The sequence below is a fragment of the Rhinolophus sinicus genome, chromosome X (assembly GCF_036562045.2).
Source record: "Rhinolophus sinicus isolate RSC01 chromosome X, ASM3656204v1, whole genome shotgun sequence".
NCBI lineage: Eukaryota > Metazoa > Chordata > Mammalia > Chiroptera > Rhinolophidae > Rhinolophus > Rhinolophus sinicus.
The window spans coordinates 98,569,487-98,581,172 of NC_133768.1; the positions used below are offsets into that span (position 1 = coordinate 98,569,487).

At 44.7% G+C, this 11,686-nt stretch overlaps 1 protein-coding gene across 1 annotated transcript; it reads right to left on the reverse strand.

Annotated features, from left to right (window-relative positions):
* Positions 1–843: 843 nt before the first annotated feature.
* GPR101 (G protein-coupled receptor 101) lies at positions 844–10,928 on the reverse strand. Its single transcript, XM_019714665.2, has 2 exons — positions 10,694–10,928; positions 844–8,666 (listed from the first exon to the last, which is right to left on the reverse strand). The coding sequence occupies exon 2, from the start codon at positions 8,572–8,574 to the stop codon at positions 7,126–7,128; it is 1,449 nt and encodes a 482-aa protein (XP_019570224.2). The 5' UTR covers positions 8,575–8,666; positions 10,694–10,928; the 3' UTR covers positions 844–7,125.
* Positions 10,929–11,686: the final 758 nt, after the last annotated feature.

The window sequence follows — 11,686 nt, forward strand, 5'->3', positions numbered from 1 at the left end:
TATTTTGCTTGATTTTGGAGTGACAATTGGAGAAGGGCACTTTACTTTGAAACTGAGATGAATAGCTCCCTGAGCCTCTGAGAGTGAGCCCATGAATGCCACTTTGGAAGCATGAGGCGTGCAGTTCCTCACACCACTGCTGATGAGATTACCAGAAGAAAAGCTACTAGTAGGTCAAGCACATCAACTCAAGAGGAACTAGTGAGCTCTTAGGTTTTAGACATATTTGCTTATCTCATATGTGTCCTATGATTTCCTATGTCATGGCTAGTGTTGGAGGTATAACCATTTTCTGAAACTAGGGCTTGAGGGAGCATGCACCTGCCTTCCTATTTTGTAAACCCTGGTGAGTTTGGACTGAACTGAGGTGGGTGTGAGTGTGGCTAAACTGTGTTGAGGGAGATTTCCTAGCCCTGAGAGGGGCAGGGGCCCAGTGGCAGTGACCCAGGTGCTGGGCAGTAGTGTTTCCTAAAAACAAAGGCTATTCACTCCCCTCCCCCTGCTCAAACCTCTTTGCCTTGAGAATAAAGACTGGCACTTGAGAGCCCCACAAACCATCTGGCCCCATTTTTTCACTCTGCCCAGCCCACCCTCACTTTGAAATTCTTTTCATTCATAGAGGTCTAGGCAAATTCCCCTCTTCCAGGAAGCCCATCAGGATGACTCCCCCATTCCACTGCATATTCTTTATATTGGAATAACACAGTGTGAAATATTGGATCCCATATATTTCATTGTACTGTGTAATACAGTTAGTTTGTCCCGTTTCAAGCAAGAGAAGGGATGGAGATTTAATTATGTGTTTCCACACAGAGTTCTGCATAATAACCAGATACACACATTAAAATTAGACTTTATTTAGCATATTTAAGAATATACCAAGGACAGATTAACAGCACCTATTTAAGAAACACAAACATTACTTAATATTTAGTTAAACCACAAACATCGAACATCAATCTCCGTATTCCCCAAGTAGGAGTCCATTATTCCCGTCCATCAACAAAAAAATGTAACCATTTTAGAAAGGATCCAATTAAAACCAGCCAATATATGAAATGTCCTTGGGCAGAGTGTCTGAACTACTGATCCATGTAACCAGTATTGATTTATGAATTTGATTGGGGTGTGAAGGGGTTTCTCATCTTGCTGCGGGGAGGAGGATAAAACCCACCCTTTTGTGCACCTGAAGGTAAGTTGTACCAGTGGAAACTTGGCCCCAGGATTGTAGTTTGGCAATCCTTTAAAAAGACACTTTTAAATTACAAATGATTTTTTTTAAGGAAAAGGAAATTTTTATATTCAAAATTTTAAATATTAGAACTGTTTATTGACTGATGCAGTTTTCTGTTGTTTTCACTCTCAAAGCAGCACAAAATTTGGTATTAAAGGCAGTTTTAGAAGTTATTTAATGAGGATATATATATATATATATATATATATATATATATATATATATATATTTCTAGTTTTAATATTTGTATTCTTAAAATATAATAAGTTCATCTGATAGTTCTCTTTTATTGTCTGATGCAAATGCCGTTGATAATGATTATAATTCTCAGACACCTTGACTGTGACCCCCAGAGGAGTCCCATTACCTCTTTATCTATCTACCCGTCTGTGCTATATCTTATCTTTCAGGTAACCAATGAAACAAACAAACAAACAAAAAAAAACCAGAGCATTTGTTTTCTAGTTTTTGGTACTGCTCTAGGAAGGTGGGGATAGTCACAATATCGATCTACTAAATGCAAATCCTGTCAGTTCGTAGTCAGGTACTGGTTGGGTCTTGACAGTGCAGTATTCTTTCCATCCTGCCAACAGAACTCCAACAGCCTATCCTGGGGTCTTCGCTCTTTAAGGGGGAAAGGATTGTCTTTTTTGATTTTGCATTCTATACATTCAATCAATGGAAAACAGGCATAGCGGTACCAAGTGTGTTGTGGACAACTACCAGTGAGGACTTCAGCCAAGATGATTAGTTTACACTAATGACCCACCATACCAGAATAAGTTTTTACCTGTCATTATTATAAGAAAACAGGGATTTAAAGAATGAAAGGCACCACTTCTGGCCACCCCACCTTGGAGCCATCTTATACATCCTGTAGTATACTTAACATAAAAATTTTAAAATAAATACACTATGTTCTATTTCAGGAATTGACCAAAGTGTGGGTCACACAGAATTCTGCATGCATTTTATTAACTAACTTTACATGTCTTTAGTACCTAGTTTTGAGGATGACACTATCTACGAATACATACAGTCTAATATCTAGCACCTTATCTCCAAGAACACTTATATTTTATATACAGTTACATCTTACGTCTAGGAGAATTACTACAGAAAAGAATATACCACTGAAACAGACAAAAATACCAAACTTTTAACATTAAAGTTGTAGCACAGATGAAGAGGGAGGAAATCCACTCAACTTTGAAGCACCAAACTAAAACCAATCTTGTTTATGTCTGTATTTTAGGCCGAGAGCCAGTAATGAATCCTCAGACATAGCAAACCTCTTGTAAGTCTACAAGTTACTGTGGTTTCCCCCTGGTGTGTGTACTTTGAGATATGAGAGCTTTGGGAGGCAATGATGGAAACATTTGACTCCTATTGGCAACCTTTATTTACCTTGAGGATTCTTATTCTACTTACCAAAGAGCAATGGACTTGCCAGTGACCTGGCATTCAATGCCAAGTTCTGTGGATTTTAGCTTTCCTATTTCTTCCTTCAGCCAGTCTTGTTGCTTTTAGCAGAAGACTGCTATAAGCAGGCTGGACATTTGCTATAGAGGAAGAGATTGTCAGTAACCGGACAGAATTTATGACAAGGATTTCTCTTCTTTTTGAGTTTTAGGTTATGGTCTGCTGTTTGCAGCTCATGACTTCTGTCTCATCATGCCTAAACTGGAAGGGGCTTTGAGGGGGCCAAGAGTACCCATCTGGCCCATAGAAAATGAGAGAGACAGAGATAAAGAGGGAGAGGGTTAAAAGCCATGACTGACCAGATTTTCTCTCCTTATCTTGGTAACTGGCTCACAGCCAATTGTTCCTTTAATCTTTTGTCTGCTCTAGAAGGAAAAGACATTTTGCTTGGAGAATCCTCTCCTGACAGCATGGATTTTGTCTTAAAGAGGAATAAAACAAAAAAGACATGAGGAAAAACACTTCTTTTGATTGTTTTCCTCCTCAAAATATGGGATAGAGTAGTTATGAGAAAAAAAATACAGTCCAGTAGTTTAACATTTTCCTCTCTTTATTTCATCCCAACCACCTCAGGGTTTTATCTTGGCAAGTTCAAATTACCAAATACATAATGTTTCTCTTCCAAATGGTGTATTTCAGACATTTTAAAGAGCATTTTGGCAAAGTCTAAGAGCCTAGTTTAATCTTGTAAATTATTCTTCAGATAGTATGAAAAAAATATTTTGAAGTAACTTTACCTAGCTTAATTGGCTAACTATGTATAAATTAAGGCAATGTTAGGCACCTTATCATTTTATAGGTAAACAATTTTTTTTTACATAATTGGACAGTATCTACAGGATTGAATGTGCCCCCAAAGATGTGTTGTATTAGGTGCTTTTTTGGTAAGAAGTGAGGTGCCTATCTCCTAAATTATAAAATGGCACTTTTCCTTACCTGTTGAATTTGAAGTAGGAATCCTGTCATGTCTAAATTGGATTGGAGTTGGGGAGGAGACAGAAAAGTACCTTTAAATGATGGTCACTCCTATTGTTCTCTTCTTCCCTGTTTCCATAGGCCCTTAGTCCCTGTGAATGGTCAGCTCTGGGTTTGGAGGGGATGAATGGGACTGAGTGAGCACACAGAGCTTCCAGCAAGGGGTATTCTTGAGGGGCCAGCAGGGTGGCAGGGGTAGGGGGGAGTGAGGCAGGTGAAGGCAGTGGGCATGATGGCAAGAGGTAGGCAGGGAGCTGGAAGTACAGAGGACTTCCCAGCAGCTGGTATTTGTGGTGCCATAGAGAAGATGGACCCTCACATCACAGAATTCACAGAAGCCCAGGGTTTCCTCCTTATTACGACCTTCCCAAGCTTGTTGAAATTGGTGTGCTAGTCAAAGCACCTGTGACTCCTTCGCAAACTAGACCCTCTATTATTATAAAATAAGGAAATCATTAAATTGAAAATAACATAATTTCAAAGTCTGGTTTATCTGGCCCTGTACTTTAATGGGATTTTTACTGCACATATGAAGTGGCCTTGGCAAAACAATACATCCTTTAAAAACATTTAGGGAAAGCTATTGCACATGAAGATCTGTGAGGCTAATGATGGCTTTTTTGTGTGTGCTTTCAGATTTTCATATGACAAAATAGTATGTGCAGTAAAGCCTCATTGGTAGTGTTTTATTCAAAATAGCACAAAATTTGAAGCAGTTGCTATCACCAAGTTAACTAGAGGCGCTATTGTTCATTCATTAAGGAGAAAATGTCAGCAAAACAGAATGCCCTTACTTCAAAGGTCCTCTTTTCCAGTCTCTTACTTTCAAAAGGTTTTCACCTTTGAAAAATCCAATTTGCCTTAAGAATGGACAATGACTCAAATAGGGAAATGAGGAACTTTAAAAAAGGAAATCAGTGAGACTTGGTGCCCTAGAGAATATTGTGTGTGCTGTTAAATGAACTTACCACACTTGTACAGGTCTGGTTCCATTTTGATTTGGAATTTTGGCAAACAGTTTTCTCTGATACACTTTGAAGGGGTTGAGCTTTAAAAATAAAACAAGAAGTTCAGTTTCAACAAAATATTTGGAGACACTTATGTTTGAAATCCTGTTTCCTATCCAGGTAAGCATTTCTACTCAAAAGACAGGCTACAGCTACCTTGAACTCTTTCAACCATTCAGATCTTCAAGGCAATAGCCTTCCCCCCCATAAGAAGATTGGTCACATAGGCCATTTCTTTACCCAGATATCCTTTTGAGGACAGGTCAATAGAAGAGTCTGGCAATAAATTGGTATAATAAAATTATGACTATTAATTCACTTTATACATATGGTAGAAAATAAATGATTGTGCAAGGGAAAACTTCAGCCACCCATGTCTTGTCTGAATTACCGCAGGTTCCAAATTAATGGAATTGGAATTAATAAGATTTCAATGGACATATCGAGTTGACAAGTCAGTTCAACATTATTTAGGTCTATCCCCTCTCCTTTCCTAAATTCTGAACATGGCAATCCCAAATTACCACACAGACTTATTCACAGCCCAAATATACTTCTGTTTACCTTCCCCCTTGAGAAGGTCATGTTGGAATCTGTGAGGAGGAAGAGATAAAGAAAATATAAACAAGCTGGGCATTTATATGAATGAAATTTGAGTTCTAATATATAGACATGGTGATCACACAAGAATGAGATTACACTTTGAATATGGCCATCTTTATGTACAACAACCTGATTAACTATTTTTCAACCAAATACTCCCTCCTGTCCCTCCACCCATATTAACATTGGATTTCTGCATGAACAGTTGATTGACCATAGAGTTATTTAATTTGATCTTCATGAGGATCAAAAACACTGTCATGACCATTTTTTGGTTCCATGTTATTTGGTCAAGAATATGGTGTATGCACTCAGAAATATACAGGTAGATCCCTTCTCAAAGTGATTTCAGGGTTTGGGATTTGAAAACTCTACCTCTGTATTGACCCAAGAGGTAATTTAGATATTTTAAATATATTTCCAAAGTGATATATTTCAACAGCAATAATTCGGATATGTCTGACCTGAATACTTTGATTTTAGGATTGTGTGGAATAGGTCAGATGCTTGCCAGGTATTGAGAAGCCATCCTGTCTGTTATTTCTGACTCTCTTATCTCTCTCTCTCACATCTGCAGAGAGCTTAAAGGCTTTAGAGAGAGCCACAGGTGGAAAAGACACATGGGTGTGCCTGGAGAAAGGAAAATGTTTATCTTGCCTTACTTGCTCCCATGTGGAGATCATATTTCTTGTCTATGATCTCATGGACACTAAAGAGATTTCTAATGGGCACATCACTCTTGATAGTGATTCTGAGTTTTGTAGAACTTTGGCAATTTCTACGTGAATTTCTTTTCTCTCTCTCTCTCTCTCTCTCTCTCTCTCTCTCTCTCTCTCTCTCTTCTTTTTTTGAAATACTGCTTGACCAAAAAGGACTATTTGGAACGCCCTCCCCACCCCCACCCCCACCACACACGTGACTGATAGAGGAGATTGGAAGGATTCTTGTGAGCATCCCAATTCAATTACAAAGGGAAAATTGTAAAATAGTGAGCATAATTTCTGTCCTACTATTATTCAAATAGGAGACAGAAAATAGTTTAATGTCAATTGACAATTTTCCATTTGCATGGAATGACCTTGATCCCAGCGCATGCACAAACCCAGGATGTTATAGAAAAAAAGAACTGTTAGGCCCATGAATGTGTGTTATTTTTCTATCTTCTCCCTTGGACTAGCTTCCCATTTCAAATATGCCCTCTTCCACTTTTCTGGATCCCTGTAGAGGATCTAGAAACTTTGGTGTTTTAACTACGTCATGCCTTTGTCATAGTTTCCACAATAGTGTTTGCACCAGATTGTGGGTCTCATACGTTGATCAGTCTGTCAGGTTCTTCTTCTTGGGCTCCATGAATGATTTGGTCCATTGCTTTTCTTTCAGTTGGACATAGGCTGTAGCCCTTGACCATGAGCTCATGACCTGAGGGCTGAAAAGTACTTAAGTTCATAAGCATAATCTTCCTTTTTCCTCAGAGTAAAAGTTGACACGTTGTAGCTCTGGGGAGACAGACAGGGTATCAACCAAGTACAGATCCAAAATGGATAGCCCTTGTTACTTTAAGAAATTTAGATCCTAATAATTTTTTTCGGGGAAATTTCAGTCAGAATCCTCAAGTCCATGCTTTGAGGGACACACATTTAAGAGAAGACTCCTCTTCCTACCTCTTCCATATATTTATCTACCTTGTGGTTAGACGAATGTGTGCAACATGTTTGCCTGGAATGGTATGGGTTGGCATTAATGGGATTGTGGGTGGTCCATTTAAATGAAAGCTATTCTGTTTTCTGTATCACCAACAGTTCTAGGTTTTCCTTACAAGTCACTTCAAGGTGAAGTGGCAGAATCATGAGAAGGGACGGTCTTGCCTTCAGTCCCCCCATCTGTGCCAGTTTCAGTTCCAGGCAGGTCTGGGTGGTTGTCTTCTTTGGGGCGGTTTTCCTTGCAGAAGAACTTCTTCAGCATATCCTGGATTTCTTTCTTGATGGTCTTGTGCATGTACCCATAGATGTAAGGGTGGATGCAGCACTGCAGGAAGAAAAGCCAGATGATTATGGTGATCACCCACTGGGGTACCTTGGTTTGGACATCCACCCACACAGCCAGGACCGCTAAAAAGCAGTAGGGCCCCAGGGACAGCATGTAGGAGAAAATGATGAGGAAGATCACTTTAGTAGCTTTGTACTCATAGCACCTGGGCAGAGGAGGATCATTGCTGTTTCGACGACTCGGTGGGAGACTCTCTGGGATGTTCACTGCCTCAATGTCATCCTCACTGAAATTGATGTCATCCTCACCAAACTCCAAGTCATCTTCACCCAAGTCAATGTTGCACTGTTTGATCTCTATGCGGCCCTTGTCTACTGTCATGCTGCTCTCAATTTTGGTGCTGCCTTCCTTACCCTGCATGCGGTCATCCTTGGCTTCCATGCTGCTCTCTTTGGCCTCCATGTTGCCTTCCTTGGCCTTGATCTCACCTTCATTCTGGTAGTGGAACCTGCTCTCACCTGGGAACTCATCCTTCTTCTCTCCCTCTTCGTCCTCGTTCTCCACAACATCCTTGGCTCGAACCTCCAAGTTGTGTCTCTTGACATTGTACAGAAGAGCATGCTGCCGCCGGGCTGCACTAAACACCACAGAGTAGCAGGCAATCATGACAACCAGTGGAATGATGATAAAGGACACCACACTGAGAATGGTGTAGCTGGGACTGGCCCCCCAGATCATGGAGCAGAGGGCATTGCGCTTGTCAAAGGCAGCCTGGCCCCAGCCATAGAGTGGGGGTGTGCTTTGCAGGACAGCCACGATCCAAGTGCCATAGAGAAGCATGTAACCCCGGCGCGGGGTCATCTTGGCCGGGTAGGAGAGGGGGTGGATGATGGACAGGTAGCGATCCACCGACACTACAACGATGGTGTTGACACTGGCAAAGGCGAACAGGTGAGTGAGGCTAACCAGGGCGGTACAGAAGTGACTGTTGAGGGGCCAGAAGAGAGGCACGGAGGTGGCCACCACCCAGGGGGCCACAAGTGAAACCTGCAGCAGGTCAGTGACCAAGAGGTTAAAGATGAATCGGTTGGTCACCTGTAGCATCTGCGGCTTCCGCTGCAACACCAGCGCCAGCACTATGTTGCCCACAAATGAGGCGGTGAGGAAGATGAGCAGCACGCTGGAGCGGATGATGCCGTGAGCCAGGCTGATGGGCATTTTGGAGAGGGGCACGCACGTGTGGCTGCTGTTGTTTTCACGCGTGGTGTTGGTGCAGGTGGACGTCATGGCCTCGGCGGACCGGCGTGAGATAGGGTGCAGGCTCCGAGCTCGCAGCAGCGGGAGGTGAAGGGGCGCACGGACTGCACTCACTGCCTATGCTGGGGACGAAAGAAAAACATCGGCCAGGTTAGTCACCCTGTAGAAGGGGCGCCGCTTCTGCGACGGGCAGCGGCCCTGCATAATCCCCTCCCCGGGGTCCCCGCGCAACCCCCCGTGCGCATTCGGGCAGTTTCCCTGAATCCTTCTCTTACTCTTTGGGTCTCTCTCGGGTTCGCTGAGTACCTTTCATCTGTCTCTCCCTCTGGCGCGTGCGCACGCTCTCTCTTCGTATCTGCCCTACTATCTCTGGGTGTTTGAGTTTGGGTTTCTCCAGTGATCTCCCCAGCTGTCTCTCCCGCTAGCTCATGCGCGCGCTCTGTGTCTCTGCCTGTTTACACTTGTTCATTTCTCTCTTTCTCTCCATTGTCTCTCACTAACGCACTTTTTTTCTGTATCTCTTGGGATGTGTGTGTCTCGCCGTTTTTCTCTGACTCTCTCACCCGTTTCTCACTCTGCCGTCTGTCTCTATTTCTCAGTCTCTCGCTAGCACCTGTGTGCTGTCAGTCTCTGTCACTCTGTCGTTTTCCTCTCTCTTCCCTTTCTGCCTCTTGGTTACTCCCGTCTCTCCCTCCCACTCTCGCTCAGTTTCTCTGTCTCTCCGTCTCTCTGTGTGTTTCTTTCGCTGACGCACTTTCTCTGTAGCTGTGTGTGCGTGTCTTTCTCCGCGTCTGGTCCCTGTCGCTCCCTCTGTCTCTGATGCGCTCTTGTCTCTGTGTCTCTACCTGTCACTGCCTGTAGCTCACTAGAGCGTGCGCTTCCCCGTTTTTTCCTGATTTTTTCCATTTCTCTCAGTCTAATTCCCTAACAATGTGGTTCTCTAGCGCACCTGTTCAGTATCACTCGCTGTATGTGTATCTTTGTCAGGTTCCGTGTCTCCCTTGGGTTCTCTATGCGTCTTCTTCTGTCTCTCGCTGCACTTGCTCTTTCTCGAAGGCTCACTTCTCTGTGTCCCTGTCTTCCCCTGCGGTTTCTGTCTCTCTGTGCGTTATCTTTTTAGCGCTGTCTACCTGTCTCCGTTGCTCTCTGAAGATCCACTGCTTATCCCTCCGGATTGTCTCTGTCTCTCCATTGCTCATGCTCTCTGTTGCGCGTGCCCTTAGGGAAACAATTTCTCTGTTTCTCACTCTCTCCCTGGGACTCTCGCTAAACACTTTCTATGTAAGTTTGTGTGTGCATCTCTGTCTCTCTCCATCTTTCACTGACAATCCCTCACCTCGGTCTCACCTTGGTTTTTCTCTGGCTGGATCTCTGTCTCCGATCTCTTGCTCTCTGTCGACTTTATTTTGCCATGGAAACCAGCTGCCGCCTTGGCCACCGCGCGCTCTGGCGGATAAATCTCCTAGTTTCTCGTCAGCGCAGCGGTGGCTGGATGCAGGGAGGATGTCTATTGCAACCTCCCACCCCCACCTCCAGTTCGGCATCCTCCCTGCATTCTCCAGCCCACCCAGTATCCAGGGCGGTGGGTGTCGGAATGACTGAGCTGAGCAGAGCGGGAGAGGATGCAGGGGTGCCAGGCTGGTGGGGAGAGTCTGGGGGAGACAGAGAGAGATTGAGACGCCGAGAGAGAAAGAGAGAGAAAAAATGAGAGAGAAAGAGAATGATGAGGAGAGACAGGGAGAAATGACAGAGGAAGAAATAGATATAGAGATAATAACTGAGCAAAGGAACAGTGAGAGTGAGAGAGAATGAGAGAGACAGAAGGAGAGCCAGGGAGAGAGACTGAGAGACAGGGAGAGATGGAACAGCAAAATTGAAAAAGAATAAGAAACGAGAGGATGAGGAACAGAGAATGAGAGAAAGGAGGAGGAACAAACTAGAGAATTGGTGGTGGTGGTGGTTGGGGGTGAGAGAACGCACGAGAGAAAGTGCGAGGGAAAACTCGAGGGCGAGAGGACGACCGAGGGACGGTGAAAAGCGGCCGCACCCCTGCGGTCCGGCCGCGGTCGACAGCTAGTCTTGGGCTCTCTAGCGCGGGGTCCAGTCAGGCGCCGGGGCCGCGCTTCCGGGAGCAGAGCTGGCCTCTTACCTGTTGCTGCTGGAAGCGTCTTGCCACGGGAGCTGCGTGATGGTCCCTCAGGACTAGCAGAGCTCGACCGGGCTGCAACCCGAGGCGCCGGAGGCTGTGAGTTCGCACCGGTCTGGGCACCAGGTACCGGGCGGCGGGAGCGGCAGGAGTGGGGGGAATGGGGCGCCTGTGCCCTCACGTCCCGCCAGCGCACCGCGCTGCAAGCTCTGAGAGGCGGCGGGGGCGCGCAGCTTCTTAACGCAGCGCTGAGCCCTCACCTTGCGGCGCCTCCCTCCCCTCGGCCCCCGCCTGCGCCAGTGACGCACGAGGCGGCGGGCGCTAGGAGGAGCGGGTCTGGCAGGTGGGGGGCACGGCATCGGACCCCATTCAGATTTTCTCACCCGGTGTCCCCACTACAGGGGGCCTGAGCTCACTGAGACCTCGCAGACTGGGTATTTCCCCTCCGGGCTGATTTTCATACAAACCTTATGCCTTCCTAGTCGTCGGATTTCTGGCTGGGTCCTGGCCACAAACCTGCATAATTCTTCCAAAGAGAAGCCAGAAACCTGGGCCTGGGCCTCGGGTCTTGACCTTTGAAAACCCCCACCTCCCTAAAGTATGAACTACCCAAGGGCTGGAGAGAGGAATCCTGACTTTGATATCACCGTTTTTCCACAATTCCTTCTAGCTCCAGCAAGAGCTAAGGAGCAGTTCCTTTACTGTAGGTTTTGGGAGCATTTAATCTAAGGCAAGCCACTTAATCAACCACTGCATTATTTGATTGAAATATGTCTGTAAGTCTCTCTCTCTCTCTCTCTCTCTCTCTCTCTCTCCACCAGGTACTCTGTTAAGCTGCTTACACAGAGAATACTAACGAATACTTATTCCAATGTTCTGAGATAAGTATTGCTATTATCTTCATTTTATAGAGACAGAAGCAGAAGCCAACAGAGATTCCTTACTTGCCTAAGTTCAAGTAAGTGTTGCACCTGCTCCATTAACCAAGACTCTCTG

Bases quoted from the DNA above. Each gene is read 5' to 3' on its own strand.
- GPR101 (XM_019714665.2), bottom strand. From the start codon at position 8,574: ATGACGTCCACCTGCACCAACACCACGCGTGAAAACAACAGCAGCCAC.